Source organism: Cynoglossus semilaevis, chromosome 1 (genome assembly GCF_000523025.1).
Source record: "Cynoglossus semilaevis isolate Cse_v1.0 chromosome 1, Cse_v1.0, whole genome shotgun sequence".
Taxonomy (NCBI): Eukaryota; Metazoa; Chordata; class Actinopteri; order Pleuronectiformes; family Cynoglossidae; genus Cynoglossus; species Cynoglossus semilaevis.
In genome coordinates, this window is record NC_024307.1 from 23,034,143 (window position 1) to 23,052,561 (window position 18,419).

Below are 18,419 nucleotides of genomic sequence, written 5' to 3' on the forward strand. Positions count from 1 at the left end.
CGGGATTAAAATACTTCCTGCTTATTATGAAACTGTTCTCAAACTGTGGTACGCATACCACCAGCGGTACCCGAGCGCTCTCTAGTGATACGTGGGAAAAATTCATATTGTCACATTTACATTTCCATCTGAATACATCTGAAACATACCATGCACAGTTAATACAACATTTAGAAAAACGGTGTAGCTACTTGTTAGATTATGAAATAGGATGTCTGGTCTTTTTATGTATTTACTTGTTTTTTGCTACAATGCAAGTTTGTTGCTCACGTAAGCACAGGCAGCACGTAGAGTTGAACGTAGAACGAGCAGGGTAATTCTAATGATGGTCATCATGGTGGTACTCAGAGAGCTCAATGTTTTCTCGGGTGGTCCAGAGTAAAAAAGTTGGAGAACCACTGAATTAGACTGTTCAATTAAAGTTCATCCCCCTTGGCCAACAACTTAGACTGTGAGTTTAACACCCCTGCTCTAGCTAAACAAAAAATATCTTTCCAGTTCAATCAACTCTTGGACCACCTTTAGGTTGCTGCTCGTTTTTCTTTAACATTAAATCTTGAGTTTTATATAGAAATAAGGGTTTTTTTTAATTACTCATCTTGCAAAGAAGTGTGAAGAACATTATATTCTACACCACTGATTGTGCCGAGGCTGACACTCAGCAAATCATTACAATCACCGTCACCTACTGCGTCAGTCAAATGCCAGCCGGTCTAATTCAGTACAGTGCTATTAAGGTGATGAAATTTGAGCTTAATCATCGGGAACAAAGCCACGGGGGTTCAGGAGTGCTGACGCATATGTAATCAAGAGTCACTGATGTCATTTTAGCTCCTCTAAATCTAAGAATTATTCTTAAAGGTTGGATGAACACTGTTAGCCTCAGGTTATTGTGTATTTTACAACTTTACAGTTGTGCCACTTCTGCAATGTCAGCAAAGTGGTATTAAGTGTCACTAAACTAAAATGTCAGTAAACGATACACATTAAGGCTAGTGATAATGCTAGGCTAACAGACCCAGTGTGTTGTAATATAAAATGCTGGTTTTCTCTGTGGACATTGGTGGGAAATAGTGTGAAAACTTTACAAACCTCAGCTCCTTCGCTGCTGACCTTTGATTGACAGACCAACGATGACATCCAAGAATTTTGTGGTATCGTTAGGCAAGGAGGACGTCCACAGTCCTGTGGACAGTAAAAGGCGATATTAGAATTTCGATCGAGACTTGAAATACTGTCAAATGTCAATAATGTTAAAAAATCCTAAAGAAACATTCAGAGGACTTTCACTGCCGTGACATAGGCCCTGAAAAAAAGTTTTTTGGTTTGATTGAACTTGTTGAACTTGAAGTTGAACTTGTGCGCTCCTTTGTGTACTTTATGTATCACATGTTAGGTTTTGTATAAAGACTAATTTTCACCTGGGTAAGTGATTAAAATTGTGACAATGATTGTTTTTATTTATACACACAAAGGGTGGAGGGTGACTCAGGTGACCAAGTCTGGCATGATGAGAAAGTTCACAGACACTGTCAGGTATATTATCCTCCATCATCAGTTGACATTGAACTATGACTGAATACAAGTACATTTGAATCTGTTTTCAGGAATAATAACAATAAAAATCTGTACAAAGTGATGCCACAATATGACCCACAAACGTGACATTGTTTTTGCTATTTAAAATGCCACAAACGTGACATTGTTTTTGCTATTCTAAGCAAAGCATTCAGTGTCCGTTCCACAACCTTAGGATCTGTGGAAATAACAATAACACACACCCACTCTCACAGTGGTACAAAAACATGCAAAGCCCTGCTGATTATAACAAACTGATATACAGTCTTTTTGAACTGCTGAATGTATTTGATACAAACATCAAAGAATAGCTGCAGTGTAGTGCCGCTGCAGCAGGCGCCCTCTTTAGGGCTGTTTGAGTGAAGTACAAAGAAGCTGTGGTGACACTTGATCTTAGTGAAAAGGAGAAGAAGCCTAAAGGAGAGAGAGGAGGAGATGAAGGAGAAACGAGTCAAGTGGAAGTCAGTAAATTCATTTTTTGTCAACATTCTAAAAGGGAGCTAGCACTGCCATAACTAGAACAGTGACAACCATATTCTTTCTGCGGCGCTTTTGTTGATCAGACTATTGTTGAGCTGCACTTTATTTGAAACACTGCAGTTCCTACAGAACTGCACCTTGAACAAGGAAAATAAAATGAATATTTAGTTAATTTTCAACACTGAAAAAAAAATATTCAAAATGAAATTCACCTGCCTTGCTGCGCCTGCCAGGCCCCCCTCCCCACTTTGAGAACTACAAGGACACTTGAGGGTGGCAGCAGTTGTTATTTCATTTGCTTTTTGTGTTTTCAATTTAAAAGCACAAATAAAGAATTCCATATTTAAATATTCAAGCCTTTTAACCCTACAGTTTGTGACTTGTGACACAGCTGCAGAGACTGAAGAAGATTGTGATGGGGTCCAGCTGATTTCCCTGGAGGGGACATAACTATTCTCCTGATTGGCTCACTCCAGCTTGAGTGACATCACAGCTTCACGGCTGACCTAGTTAAAGCGCCGGCGACGTCACAGCTGCCTCCTCAGCTCTGGCTCTTCTACACAACTCTTTTATCCCTACATCATCCTGCTGTTGCGCCGCCATTTATCGTGTTTGTTTTTCATCACTGTCATTGCAGAGGAACAAGATCAAATGGCTGCATGACAGTGAGAGAAATGAAGACCTCCGAGACAGAATCATGTACACACGCCAGTAACCCCATTTCTGCAGATTGAAGCTGCAGTGATGAATATTAATGGACTGCAAAGCTGCTCTGGAGCAGATGACATGACAAAACCAGGCAGAGAGCTTCAGCCATATGGACTGAGAAGCTCTGACGGACCACGGATATCAGAGACTTGGCTTTTTGTAAAATGATTACTAATAGAGAAGAGTAAGCAAATCAAACGCCTCCCCTAACAGTTGTACCGATCCTACATGATCTGATAGGGATGAAAATGTTATATTCTGTATAATGACAATGTAATAGCTTTAGTCGAACACAACGCATCCTAAATTGAAGAAATTACTAGACCTGCATGGACATTAGGATATAAAATCAGAATATCTAAAGCTCAGATTTTAGCACTCAACTATAACCCATATAGTATGCAAACTGGTGGTGTAAGTCAAAATTTAGAGCAAAATGGAATGGAAAAATTGAATATAGAAAAAGAAGCAAACCAAATTCCAGTTCAAAACACTTTTTTTAAATAGGATTTGGCAGAGGAGACAAAGTGCAATGTTGTATGAGGTATTAAAAATTTGGTCTTTTCTATTTCTTTAATTTAATTTGTTTTTGTTTATATTTTTGTTGACATTTGCCTATTTCAGAGCTACCGTTTGCATTATTATTTTGGGCCCTGCTTCAGGATTATTATTGAGTCACATCAATTATGATTCATGCAATTTGTAAACATCTCATCACCCTCGCCCTGTGATGGTCACCTACTTTATTTATAGCTATGGAGTTCTAATCATCGAAAAAAAAAAAAATTAGGACAACTATTACATTGTATTTTCACACACTTAAGTTTTATCATCTATTTTACACTTACACATTAGTTTCAGAAACAACAAAAATCATATCCAACTAAGGAAATTCTGATTATTAAATATGAAATAAAATACCTTTCTACTAGAAGTGAATGTGGCCCAGACCACTCTCCCACTCTCCTTTCCTTGCACCACCACCACCATCATCATCATCACCATCATCTCCATCATCATCATCATCATCATCACTTTTCCCTGCAATTTATGTCCCTTGTGAGATCTTGTCATCTGATCCATGACAGATTAAGGATGTGGCCCTGCAGTAATCAGTCCTGACAGATAATCTGCTTGTGTTCAGCAACATTAAACCTGCAGATATAGATCAGTTCTTTTTTCCCCAGTGTAATACATTTATACTTGAAGCACCAAGAGCTCACAGATGCTGCTGCTGCAGTCAGACAGCAAGTAAAAATCAGTACGGTCCTGAGATAACAGCCAGGCCGACTGTCTTTGCAGACACTGGTCGTCAACGACAGTACTGACAGTATGGGCTAGTGCAGGCATGGGCAAACTATGGCCCGGGGACTGGATGTGGCCCATTTATCTTTTTAATCTGGCCCACCAAACCTATCCAAATGTTATAGTTTTTTATATTATCATTATACTTCTGCCTTTTCCCTGCAATACCCATGTTTCCCCAATAGATGGTGTTAAAAATGCTAAAAGAATTTTAGCCTTTATGCATGCCTTTTACATGTCATTTATCTTACTTAACACGAACGCTCTATCTATCTGCTCCTGACCCAGCCCCCCTGTTCAATTTTAAGAACAATTGTGGAGTGTGAATCATAAAGTTTGCCCATGCCTGGTCTAGAGTTAGGTAAAGCTTAGTACAATAGACTTTGTTCTTTGTGTGAAACTCCACAGCTTAGGCACACTGCCTGTCAAAGTCAAAGTCTAAGTCTAAGTCAAAATCAACGTCTAAGTCAAAGTCAGCTTTATTGTCAAAACTTAACATGTACTAGACATACAAAGAAATCTAAATTTCGTTTCTCACTGTCCCATGCATAGACAAGACAGAACAGGACAATACATTAAGGTGCAAAACTAAACACTAAATACCACAGTAATATACAGGGTTTGTGCAGTCAGTCCTGAGTCACTTGTGCAAGCAAATATATTTTAAATACTACAGCGGAGTTAAAAGTATAACCTGTTAAAATTAGATTAAATGGTAAAAAGGTTAACATTAAGGTATCAGTAAACAGAAAAAACATTAAATAAACATTACGTGGAAAGAGCGAAGTGCTTTCTCTTCCTAGAATGTACAGAATTGAATCGATAGTGATTGAAGCCAGTTATTTAGCCAATCAACACCAAAGAATGAATGGAGTGCACCATATGACTTACTCTGCATTAGTAATATACATAGTTATGATTTAGTAATATCGGTCAATTGTCATACTTTTTGAGGAAAAGCGTAAAAATTCCCGTCCCTGGGTGGGCTCGAACCACCAACCTTTCGGTTAACAGCCGAACGCGCTAACCGATTGCGCCACAGAGACAGATGTACACGAAAACCGGAATTTCAAGATTAAATGTCAATTCATGTATTCATTTTTACCGTGGTGCCCATTTATCTTTTTAATCTGGCCCACCAAACCTATCCAAATGTTATAGTTTTTTATATTATCATTATACTTCTGCCTTTTCCCTGCAATACCCATGTTTCCCCAATAGATGGTGTTAAAAATGCTAAAAGAATTTTAGCCTTTATGCATGCCTTTTACATGTCATTTATCTTACTTAACACGAACGCTCTATCTATCTGCTCCTGACCCAGCCCCCCTGTTCAATTTTAAGAACAATTGTGGAGTGTGAATCATAAAGTTTGCCCATGCCTGGTCTAGAGTTAGGTAAAGCTTAGTACAATAGACTTTGTTCTTTGTGTGAAACTCCACAGCTTAGGCACACTGCCTGTCAAAGTCAAAGTCTAAGTCTAAGTCAAAATCAACGTCTAAGTCAAAGTCAGCTTTATTGTCAAAACTTAACATGTACTAGACATACAAAGAAATCTAAATTTCGTTTCTCACTGTCCCATGCATAGACAAGACAGAACAGGACAATACATTAAGGTGCAAAACTAAACACTAAATACCACAGTAATATACAGGGTTTGTGCAGTCAGTCCTGAGTCACTTGTGCAAGCAAATATATTTTAAATACTACAGCGGAGTTAAAAGTATAACCTGTTAAAATTAGATTAAATGGTAAAAAGGTTAACATTAAGGTATCAGTAAACAGAAAAAACATTAAATAAACATTACGTGGAAAGAGCGAAGTGCTTTCTCTTCCTAGAATGTACAGAATTGAATCGATAGTGATTGAAGCCAGTTATTTAGCCAATCAACACCAAAGAATGAATGGAGTGCACCATATGACTTACTCTGCATTAGTAATATACATAGTTATGATTTAGTAATATCGGTCAATTGTCATACTTTTTGAGGAAAAGCGTAAAAATTCCCGTCCCTGGGTGGGCTCGAACCACCAACCTTTCGGTTAACAGCCGAACGCGCTAACCGATTGCGCCACAGAGACAGATGTACACGAAAACCGGAATTTCAAGATTAAATGTCAATTCATGTATTCATTTTTACCGTGGTTTGATGTATAGGATACGTTTAATTTGCAATGCAGCATTGCAACTTAAACGAAAATGTACATTTGTCACTTGTTTAAAATCACATTACTTTCTCATATTAGGGTCATGAGTCCCTGCAGGTCATCTCCATTTTCATGATGTCATAATTTCCGATTGATGCGCTGCTTCCTCTACCACTTACTCCAAAACAAGAGTCACATGTAAGCTAATGTGCCACCACATGTGGCGGGTTGAATCGAAATAAACACACACTTTGGTGATATTGCACCTGCAACGTCCTCTTACGCCATAAAATCACAGCAAAACACAACAGCAAAATCAAAGTCTTGTTTTTGCGACTGTGACTTTGGGAATAAATCAGTCACATTTTTAAAACTCGAAGTTTGTATACACATTTTATATAATATAAACACAAATCTGCTGTACTTACCCGTCATGTATGTTTGATTTCTCTCGCTATCCATTGCTCGAAACGCCCTTTTATCCGCTTCCAAACAGATAACTTTTCCGTTTGAGAAAGTCCTTCGAGAAAATTGACGTTTTGGGGTTCTCTTTAGTATAAGCCATAACCGTGAAGAGTTTTGTTAAATTAAATGCATGATTTAAAATACCAGACGTTTGTATATAGTTAGTCTTTTTTGTTCCGTTTGTTTTAATAAAAACGCTAGTAAAATGTTTTTGTAAACTTACGCCACACGTTCAAACAGTGAAGTGGTTTCCTAGTCAACACCAGCAATGCATCATGGGACGTTTTGATACCCGCAGACTTGTTTACATAGGACTTTTTAAAGTTTCTTATGTTGCATATATCAACTCCCACATGTCTAAGGACTACGTTTTAATTAAACATGAGCAGATAATTCGAGGAACGTTTGGCAATTACTGCAAAAACCTGGGTGAAAATACAGGTGAAAACTGCTAGTTTGGAGAAAAAACAAGCATACATCGAAAAAAAACTCGTTCAATGACGTTTAGCTCTTTAATTTACGTTTAATGGTCTGTAAAACCATTACAAAATTCCTACATGACAAACGTTTTATCCCCATGTTGCCAGCTTCCTGGCGCCTGTACTCATACATATTCTTTGTCCCACTTTTCATTCGCTGAAACTTGGCCAAGCAAATGCAGTTGTGTCGAGCTCACTTGCTATAGATTGCCATCTGCTGGTTAGAAAGCCACATTGCAGCAGATTGATTCACATACTATATATTTACGGAAACAATCAAATTTGATCATTACAAAAAAAAAATTAAAAATTAAATAACATACTCTGCAATTTAGAGACACTTTTGCCATATTCATTTAGCTGAATAAAATAACTGGAGCTTAAAGTCAATATTTTGCAACGGTTTTAATGTCTTTATTGTTTAAACAGAGTATTTTACTTTTCACACTTAACTAAAATGCAACAAATTCATCCAGTGTCAAAATATTCCCTTAAAATAAAGAATCCAAAGGACAAAGCAAACAAATAAAATCAAATTCTGAAGAATTTGTGTGATTGTAGACAAACATTTCTAACTACAGTCCTGTAAACAAACGTCTGGTCGTCAGGTCAGCAGAAACAAGCACATGAAGAGGGAAGAAATTGTGAGTATAGACAAGAGAAGAGCTGTGCACGTGCTTGAGTGCATGTGGTGATTTTAGGACTGCTCTCCATTGATGCTGTCACCGTCGTCCTCGCCTTCCTCCTGCTCACATTCCTCCTTCAACTCCACTTCTGTGTTTTTCATCTGCGATTCATCAGATAAAAATGAGGAAAAATAAAAAATAAAAAAAAGAAACAAAGTGATCAAAATGTTTACAGGTGTCAAGAAGAGGAGACAAAAAAGAAGTACAAAGACACAAACGCAGAAGTACAAACTTTTTAAAAAGTTTTACTGTAAAATAAAGTAAGAAATGTGTTGAATGAGTGTGATGCAACACTTCAACAAGAATACTGTCCTCACAGTGAAACATGTAGATGAGAGTATAATCCTTCTTATTAGTTCTTATTAGGACACAATGAACAATGAGGAAAGAAAAGAGAAGAGAAGAATCCTCTAGAAGTCAGGAGTGAGATTCAATAAACAGCAAGGACACAAACAAAATTCACTGAGGTGGGTCACTCTGCACAAGTCACCTCCTCCTCCTCATACTCATCCTCCAGCAGTAGATCTCCTTCCTCCTCCTCAGAGTCATTAATCTCTCCTCTTTGTTTCAGGCCGTAGTCCTTCTTGCTGGAGCAGGATGAGTGCTGAGGAGACACCTCGCCAGGCTCGACCTTTAGGTCTGGTTAAAAACAGGAAGACAGAGAGAAGTGAATGAGGTTTAACACAGAAGATCGGAAGTTCATCTGACATCTGATAACGTTAACAGACAGGAAAAAAAAACTGAATGAATTATTTTCATTCAGGTACAATTATAACCATATGGAGCATGGTGGCGCGTGCAGATGCAGCGGCCTCTCGCTCTCCCTGATTAATCTTATTCTTAAGGAATATAAAGAAGAGATATTTTATATTTAATCATAGAAAAGGTCAAGATTAGGAATTTGCTTAACATTCTTACCAGAATTTTTGCTCATCACTTTTTCCATGTACTCTAGACTTTCCAGCAGGCTGTCCACTTTCTGTTTGATCTGTGTGAGCTCTCTCTTGACAGAGTAAAGATCGTCCACCCTCACTGTGGATGTAGCACCAAGAGAAAAAAAAATTCTTAAAAAAAATAACAGGAGCATCCTCAGACGGAGCAAGTATCACAAGGAGGCACTCACTGGGACGTGACGTCTTCTGGCCGCTTTTAGAGGAAGAGGAGCTGCCCTTGGTTCTCCTGCTCACAGCTCCACTCAGACTGACCCTGGGACGCTTGGAGGGGATGACAGGGCGGGACATTGAAGGAGGAGGTGGAGGTGGTGGGGGGACCCTGGACTGGTAAGAATACATCCTGAGAGGAGACACAAAAAAAACGTAAGAAAAGTAACAGTTACAAGTGTGACAACGAGGCAACCAAAACTACATCAGCTCATACAATAACCACACATGCAGCAATACAGCGTTGTACAGCTAAAAACAATAAAACAGTAATAAAACAACCCTAATATAGCCCACGAACAGCTAAACATTACACATAGTTAAACATTACAAATACTAAACCTAAGCCCACGATAGTCAACAATTCACGCACTTCCTGCGGCAACGTATTGCGTCAATTCCTGTTTTACTAGTGTATGTGCGCGGTGTTCGTTGCTGCTCCGTCAAGAGTGATCGTTATTTCACTGTATACATATTATGAATAAACATTTTATGCTTTATCACAGTGCTTCCTCTACAACTGATATTTAGCTGTCTTAACTCGCCCTCTAACGGTGTTTGTAGCCTAGCCTACTGAGCATATGGCTTCTCACTCTCCTGTTCTCTCCTCCTGTGTCAATACTTATGATACTTTGGTGCCTCTTTGAGATATCGGTACTTGTAATTAAAGACAAAAGGAGTTATGGAGGCGAGGCCGAGTGTATGGCGTCGCACCTTTTAGGAAACCCTCTAGTTGGTGCTAGCCGAACAGCGGTAGGTTCCGTAGCTTCACTCTCAGCAACTCCCGAGCAGCCGAGAGACAGACAGAACACCTAGGTTACTGTTCGTTATAAAATGCGTAGTCCTAAACCGAGGCCGGTTTACCACCGAGTTCACGTTTCAAACTGACAATCCACACTAAGTGACACACTCGCTGAAGCAGCGACTATAGTTAGGTTTGTAATCCGGGGGAGTGGGGGTTAGGGGGATGGGCGGGTTGAAGCTGCTGGCTAAAGCTAAATGTAAATTCAGAAAGATATGAATATTCACGTCCGCGGCAATGAGATGAGGTTACAACAGTCCGAGTGTAATTACGTCACAACAATGTCGGACACCATAATATTCACTAGGACACTAGTGCTTAATTTAAAGAAGTGCAGATGCTTTAATACGAGGGAAATAGTTCTTTAAACAGCTTGATGGGAGGTGAGTCTAATAATCATGTAGTTAGTTTTAAGGCTAGAAACAGATCAGCTCTAAGAATTCTATAGGATTACATGATTATACACAACTAAAATGGGACAACTGTAGTATTATCAGTGTGAATCTGTACTCTATATATTTGAGTGTTGTACGTCTGCCCATGCTTTCTTTCTTCCCACCCCATCCACCCCCCTTTGTTCACTCTCTCTTTGCTTAGGCAGACGGCAACACTTGCTGGACATTTCTTCCTGTTTAAAGGGAGTTTTCTTTTTTCTCCCCACCGTTGCTAAAATGCCTGCTCAGTGTGGTTTAATTCTGCTTCCAATAATATCTATGAAACTTATTCTGCTTTATTTGTATTATCATTATAAACTCACTATCACATTGACTGCACAAACATTTGAGGAGCTTGCTAAACTCAACTTTATACTGTACCTGTCATAATAATCCCTTGGAAAGTCCAGGTCCAGGTCAAACGATGAACTGCAGAAAAAGCAGCAATAAAGGAAAAAAATTACAAGAGCGATCTGTGATACACAGTGCGTGGCACTGTGTATGCCCACTCACCTGTACATGTCTCCAGCTGCACGCTTTCCTGTCTTTGATCTATGAGGCTTTGGCTCACCAGCTAGGTTAATGTCTGACACAGGACAAAAGAACATTTTAACGTATTGAAAATACAGCAACTCCTGCTCAGAAACTACTAAAAGATTTAAAAAATCTTAAAAATAAAAAAAAAAATAAAAATGAACAGCAAAAAACAAAAACCACATCAGCACATCATAAAGAAAACCTGCCAACATGTACCCTCACCTAGGACCTGCCCCACGAGCACGCGGCCATCCTCTCCAGCCACGGCAGCACGGGCAGTCCTCTCATTGGAGTACTGCACAAAGGCGTAGCCCTTGTGCACCGAGCAGCCCACAATTTTGCCATACTTGGCAAAGATGGTTTCAACATCAGCCTTGGTGACCAGCAGCGTGTTCAGGTTCCCAATGAAGACGCGGGAGTTGAGGGAGCGCGGGTCATTCTTGTTGGTGATGTTGCTGCAGGCCATCAAGCTGGAGATGGGCGACCAACTACAGACGGGAGTTTTGAAGGAAAAATTAATAAATAAAAGCTGTGATTTTTGCCCATCACCGCAACTATGCAGAACTATGAAAATAGAACAGAAGTGCTGTTAAATAATAATTGATAAGGGTGAGTTCACACCGACAAAAAAGCTTCACAGTGTGAACAACATGAGTAAGGATAATTTTTGGCATTGTCTCTGTATGGTCCTTAAACAGTGACCACATGTGCAAGCCTATATTAGTACAGTTTTGTCACGACAACAAGGTTAGACACAATGGTGTCTGAATGCCAAGCAATTTGTGTTGCATTGAACTTGTAGTGAAATTATGAGAAAGATTTACAGCAGTAAATCTTTGCCATTCAAATATTAATCTTAAAGGTCCAAAGACATATCATTTCAACTAATCAGCGTGTGGTAAAGCATCCTGGCGATGCACATACATGCAACATTATTCAATGAGTAAAAGATCCATTTATTATACTATAGTTGGTCAAGCCACAAGCCATAGTTTTGTCATATTATGTCATACATATTATAATATGTAGTATAACAATGTGTAATTTAAAAATAAACTTGAAACATGCCATTGTCATCCAGTTATACTGCTGGCACAGTATGGATAAGCACCCCACTTTAAAACCTAGTACTATCAGTGCATAATAATAACGTTCCCGGCCTACTGGACTCACTACAATGTGCACTGGAGTGTATTACAAATAAGATATAAAAAGGGCGTAGAGTAAATTCCCTTAGAGAAATGAAAGACAACTCAAATAAAAAGCCACACCTGGCCTACAGCTATGTAATGGTAGGCTAATTTTTTTTGGCTTATTTTTAGCAATCACTACGGATTACCTTAGGTTATATCTGGGCTGGCCTTGGTATACTTACAAAACCTGAGGTACTTTCACTTGAACTCTTGCTCTTGCTAGACTAAATAGACTATAATTGATGTCTTGGACTTGTTCAGTGTGAATAGACCCTTAAAGTTGATATGTTTGACAAAAATTAGTATCAGCTTTTTTTGTTCGTATCTAAAGAATACAAAAAAATTAACATTTTAACGTTTTAATCATCATTACAAAAGAGAAAAATATTTTTTACAGAATGGGTCAAGAAGGTATTTGGAATGGCTTTAAGGTGAAGCTTGAGCTATAGCGCCATCTGCTGGATTGAGGGACTATTAGTTCAGACAACCATGCAATTTCTTCTCTCTATTACATTCAATAATACATTATTCAGTACATTTTAATACACAGAGAGCAGAAAGTTTACAGGTAGACATGAAAACAGTCATGAGACAGTCAATGATCTGATGATGAAGCTGCCAGCACTCACTCCATTGCCTGTATGTGGTTCAGTGGAGATCTGTCTGCCTGTCAGAGTCTGCTGAGAGAACAAGGTCATCATGGGGTTATGAAAGGTGGAAACAGGACAGTGTGGTGTGGAAACATCAACTACATGCCCCACTCTTTCAGGTCTAAACCAAACCAACCCCAAAAATATTGATAAAAAAAAAAAAAAAAACACGAGTTCATGCGTATAGCTGTATTTTAAAAGAATATTGTTAGAATTTTGACTATATATTAATGTGGTTAAGACATATTTGGGTGTTTCCCAAATATGCACAGCGAACACTAGCTTTTATTTTAAGGTATCTTCATGTCTATTTAGGTTTGATATTAGATCTCTCCTAAGCAAACCATTCGGGTTTTTTTAATTTATTTTTTGCTTACTTCTAAAAACCAACCTAGTTATCTCAGCTAGCTTTGATGTAATTAAATAAATAAAACCTTGGAATAAATTTCATTTAAGTTAGTAACCTTTTACAAGGCTAACAGTTGATAATTTAGGAAACTTAAGCCAATTCCGAAACAAACCAAATGTATGTTTAGGCTTAGTTTCAGTTATCTTTGGTCTGACGTTTAATATCCTCTAAGCATTTATTAACTCCTTGCTATTGTTTATGTGTGCTTTTAAATATTTATACCAGGGGTACCTAATAAGTAGATCTGGATCTACCAGTAGATCTCAAAGGGAGTGCTGGTAGATCCTGAGCAATTACATTTAAAGAAACAAATATTTTTCTACAAATTATAGATTTAATTCTATTTTAAGATGCTAATCACTAGGGCTAAAGTAAAGACCATACAAGTATTCAGTCAGATGGTATTGTGCAATACAACTACAGCCATTTAATCAAAGTAGTAAATATTTATTTATACATACATAGATTTTAATGTAGGTAGATCACTTTACCCCGGTCATTTGAAAAGTAGCTCCCAAGCCAAAAAACTGTGGACATGCTGATTTATACGGACAAAAGTCATATTTTGCTTTATATTAAGCTAGCATAGCCATGACATGGCTTCTATCCAGCTTACCTACACCCATATATTTTTAAACAACGTTTTTATGGATTGTTTTTTCAAACACTGTTTTGCTTTTTTGACCAAATTTACAACAAGGAATTAAATTGTTTGGAACATTGGTCTAATGGAGTATGCACTGTAAATCTGGTTTTGAGCTGTTACTGTTTTTTTATCTGGAAGAAAATTAAACATAAAATAGGAATTAATTTACTTTACACCTTACAATAAATTACTAACTTTCTACTATTATTCTGGTTGTGTGCCTTTATAGCTTCTTAAAATCAGGCTTTTGAATTTATTGCCTAATCTACTTAACAATCAGAAGCAAGACTGCATGGAGAACAACGTTTATACTAATGCATTCTATACATTTTAATACTTTGTAAAAGTTCAAAATCTGTGGTTGTTTACATATCAGCTGGAGGAATTTCTTTTTGAAAAAAATTTTAAAAATTCTATAATGTTGTTTTTCTGGCTCTTCTGAAAAAAAATAACCTAAAACCTGGGGAATCCTGCATATGTTGCAAATTTTGTGCAACATCTTCAGCAACCCAACAGGAGCACATTTTGGCAGTGTAAATGACAAAGACATATATAAGAGATACTCTATATTATTGGTTATCAATAAAATTATCAATTGAAAATGTTTAAATATCTATTTGGCATTAATGCTGATTGCAGATGTTATTGTTTTGAACATTTTGCAATTTATGTAAAGCGTAAATGCAGTACAATTTCTACCCAGCCTTCAATCTCCTTGTTCTGCTGAAATTGACCTAGTTATGATTGCAATCATCAAACCCCAAAAAGCAACAAACTGTAGTGATCAGCTAGTAGTGTGAAGTTCCTGAGTCTTAAATCAAGGCCAGAGTGCAACCAAACTGCTGTCACATTCACCTCCAGCACTGTCAAATTACGTAATAATGCAGTCCAGAGATATTTCACGACTTTCCTTGAACAAACCTGGTACTTAGGATAGGACACTGTCAGAAATAAAGTATCTCAGGGTCACATCGTTTGGATTTTTCTTGGTCATATTCTGCTCTCTGACCCTTATGTTCTTTGTCTTCTCAACTGCCAACACATCCTGGCCTGCTGCCAGAAAGACTCTCGGTCTCAGAGGGATAACATGGGTTTACATCAGTCTGTCTGGCCAAAGCTGGATTTGGTCCCTGCTCTTGTCTACATGATTTGGCTCAAGTTCTGTCAATTGCCTGGCAGACTGACAAGGTGGGATTTTACAGGATATCCCAGGATGCTCAGCAAAACATTTATTTGGCAGGCCCTTTTCAGATGATATGGGTTTAATAGAGCTCAAGTCAACACATTCTTTTTGTAATTCGTTTTCACAAAGAAAAGACACTTTTATAACCGGCTCATACCTTCCCTTATTTTTGGACTGTTCCATTTCAGTACCAACACTTTGGAAGCCCAGCATAATCTTAAACAATCTACTGGTTAACCATGTAATTATTTTTTTGAAAGTATGAAACTTTAATATTCATGTTAACACTCTTCAAAAAATGTTAATGTATTTTTTTAGACTAAATTTCTTTTGGACATTCCCTGGTGTCTCTTTGTTATCAAGGCAATTTCTGGCTATTTCTATACTCATTACCATTTAATTAATTGAGCAGATACCTAATTGCTTTATTTTGATTTTTTTTATTTTCAATTAAATGGGAGTAGATGTTCAGGATGCAGCTAAGCTAAGTTAGCTTAGAAAGAAGGGCAACTAGTTCTGCAAATACAGTATTTAAAAATAAAACTGTTTAACTTAAATATTGGTTACTTATGTTAAATGTTGTTTTTTCTGTTCCTCTGTATCTTCTTAGAAACGCCAATAGTTGTTTTTTAAACTGTTGAATAAGCTTTTCAAATAGTACCAAAAGTTTAATTATCTTAAATTAAATCTCATTTGATTAGTTTGATGTGCTGTTTGTTTGTTTTCTTGTTATGACAATTTTACTACTTGCAGCCTCATTTGGGCATCCAGGAGTAACAGTGTAACTTTAAGTAAGTGGGTTTCAGAGTTATAGCAGTGAATGTTTGTGCTTGTAACAGTAAAAGACTTTGCAGCTGCTGCCCCCTGGAGGTAAAAAAAAAGAAGATGAGCAGCGTTGCTTGATCTCATTGCTGAAAACATCGACTTCATGGTAAAAATTAGGCTTTGAGTTTTTCTTGACATTGGAATGTAGCAAAAATGCAATAAAAAATACCAGAGAAGGAACATATATATTATATTATTAAAAAAAAAATTAGTGATTACGGATCAATAATAATAATAATTAAAAAAATTCCATAGCCATGCTGGTGTAAAGTGCTAAATTAAGAGGCTGTCGTCATTGTGGCTGTAATGAAAAATTCCTAGGCTTTCAAAGAGCAGGTCAACCTTTTATGAAAATATCATATAGACCTTAAAAAACATGCAAACTCTACAAAATATTGATTATAATATTACTAATAAAAAATAAACTTTTTAAAAGTTAAAAAGCTACTTTTATATTTCACAGCACAAAAAAAAAACACTACATGCTGTTTGTTCAAGAAATTCAAAAGGGTAGAACTGGGATAGATATAAGAGGGGTGAGATTTACAATTATAAAAAAAGATGCAAATGTTGTTGAAAAAAAGGGAGGGTAAAAAAAAGATTGAGACCAACTTACGATTTTGCCGCTGTTCAAAAAAGTGGCTTCAAAAACTAAACAGGGGGAAACAAAATGTCAAAATTAGAAAAGAATGCTCTAGAAATTAAGTTAAAAAAAATCACACACAAGTAAAAAAATGTTTTATAATAAATATTTCTCTTCTCTCATTTTGTTACGGACTTCTCAAGTCCCAAGTTTAAAATTCTCAATTGGCTGATTTTTTTTTTTACTAATTATTTAATTAAAAATCAATGGTTTTAGATTTATGTCTTAAAAAAGGAATTTTCTTGTGACGCAGCAGCAAAAATGTCTGACATAAATTTTAGGAGTGAAGCGTTGGCTACAAAACAGCGCCCCCTACAGCCCTGTGGTGCTTCAATGCCTTACGTCAACAATTGCTTATTACCTTGAGTAAACTGTGTATAAGTAAGAGATACATGACATATCTTATCAAATATTTTATTAGAATTAGCACCAAAATGTTCCACCATATCAATGTTTTTTGGACTTAATATTAAATTAGTTTAATCCTATAATGTGAAGCAGAAGATATCAATTGTGCTCTCCAATATACTGTTCATGCTTCCTTTTTCAGTAGTAAATTTAATAAAAGTTAACTTAAGCTGATCTTTATTGCTAAATTATCTTTATCTTGGACATATAATTGGGTCTGTCACATATGTATTTAGAAATGAGAAGGCATTGTGGTCACTATTATCTCTGATGTTTTATTATTAATGACTGACGAAAAGTGATGCTACTATGAACTTTGAGGTTTTTTACTGTATGTGGCAGTGATGTCACTCACAATGCCAGCTTGTCTTGTAACTGTCAATAGAGACATTGATGTTAATGGATACGTTTTTTCTCTCTCGAAGTATCTAAACTGAATTGTACATCTGCTAGAGAAAAAAAATGCATATTGTTTTTATGTTAAACAGCATGTTGAGATAACAATTAACGTACAAAATGGCTATTACTATGTTAAAAGCACTTTCAGTAGGACAGATGGGAAAGCTAAATAGTATTAGATATAAACAAAAAGAGCTAACCCACCACCTCAGCACACTAATATTTAAGGCATTAAATTTTGTCAAGACAGACCTTCTTTCATACTACATGGCTCCGTTGAACAGATTTCCTGACAAAAAAATTAATGCCAGTACTACCAATGTTTTGATTGAATCTGCATTAATTGGAGGGGCATGGCACTCCAAAAATGATGTCAAACAGATCTATTTTGCGCAAAAACACCTTACCTAAACCTACGTACATCACATATCAGAAGATGTGCTGCACAAAATAAACATGTCACAGAAAACAGCAAGAAAGCACGAAAATAACAATGTCTGTGAACAAGCGTTAAAAAAAGAACATGTAAATCAGAAATGGGCCGACACCTGTCCAAAAAAGACAGGATTTGTACTCATTTTTCTCTACAACAAACAAACAAGCAGCACACCAGCCCCTGTAAGGAAATAATAAATGTCTTGATGAAAAATAAAATAAAAATAAAAATGTACGTCATTGAAACCAAACACAGGCTCAGGAAAATCAGCCATGGAGGAAAAGCTGCTCTAAAAATAAAAACAAAAAATCCAGTCAGGAAAAAACAAAAATGTAGAAGGAAAAATAAAATCTCTCGGAAAAAATACTCACCAGGAGCTTACTATTAAAAATGAGTAAAAGTCAACGGTGTTTTGTTTGTAACTCTAGTAGGGAAATAAGCCACTCGCAGTTCCGCAGTCTCTCTATCACCTTGAAAACGGCGAATACAAAATGGCGTCGACTCCACTTCCAAACACTCAAGAGGCGGGCGTACACCGTTACTGCGCCAGGATTTGTGATTGGACAGCTAACTTCTCTTTAGTGGGTGGAGACGTTAAGTATTTGTACAAGCGGTTGTCAGTTATGACGTCAGCAGCCGATGACCGTTGTCAAGTCCTGTACTAATTGAGACAGAGAGAGGAGGTGGGAAGCACTTTTGAAGGGGTGTAGCGAATTCTTTAAGCGTTGTTTTACGCGTGAACTTAAAAGGACACTAGCTTTAAAAATGCATGATTCTATGTACTACCAGAATTGTCTTTTTGTTTATTATGCACATTTTAAATTTAATTTAAATGCAAATTTAAT

General features: G+C 37.0%; 1 protein-coding gene and 2 non-coding genes across 3 annotated transcripts; all 3 read right to left on the reverse strand.

Annotated features, from left to right (window-relative positions):
• Positions 1-5,043: 5,043 nt before the first annotated feature.
• Positions 5,044-5,117, reverse strand: trnan-guu (transfer RNA asparagine (anticodon GUU)). The gene has a single exon. It is a non-coding gene; the product is annotated as a tRNA-Asn (tRNA).
• Positions 5,118-6,079: 962 nt separating this feature from the next.
• Positions 6,080-6,153, reverse strand: trnan-guu (transfer RNA asparagine (anticodon GUU)). The gene has a single exon. It is a non-coding gene; the product is annotated as a tRNA-Asn (tRNA).
• A 1,406-nt stretch (positions 6,154-7,559) lies between these two features.
• Positions 7,560-18,100, reverse strand: LOC103385815 (heterogeneous nuclear ribonucleoprotein C). Its single transcript, XM_008319811.3, has 10 exons — positions 17,946-18,100; positions 16,305-16,339; positions 12,605-12,655; positions 11,005-11,270; positions 10,759-10,831; positions 10,627-10,674; positions 8,973-9,142; positions 8,768-8,881; positions 8,340-8,488; positions 7,560-7,950 (listed from the first exon to the last, which is right to left on the reverse strand). Exons 3-10 carry the CDS (start codon positions 12,607-12,609, stop codon positions 7,861-7,863), a joined length of 915 nt encoding a protein of 304 aa, XP_008318033.1. The 5' UTR covers positions 12,610-12,655; positions 16,305-16,339; positions 17,946-18,100; the 3' UTR covers positions 7,560-7,860.
• Positions 18,101-18,419: the final 319 nt, after the last annotated feature.

What these genes read in the sequence shown, in the direction of transcription:
- LOC103385815 (XM_008319811.3), bottom strand. An exon ending in GCTCGTGGGGCAGGTCCTAG is followed by an intron (nt 10,832 to 11,004) that starts GTGAGGGTACAT and finishes GTCCTGTGTCAG; the next exon opens with ACATTAACCTAGCTGGTGAG. An exon ending in CCAGAAGACGTCACGTCCCA is followed by an intron (nt 8,882 to 8,972) that starts GTGAGTGCCTCC and finishes CTACATCCACAG; the next exon opens with TGAGGGTGGACGATCTTTAC.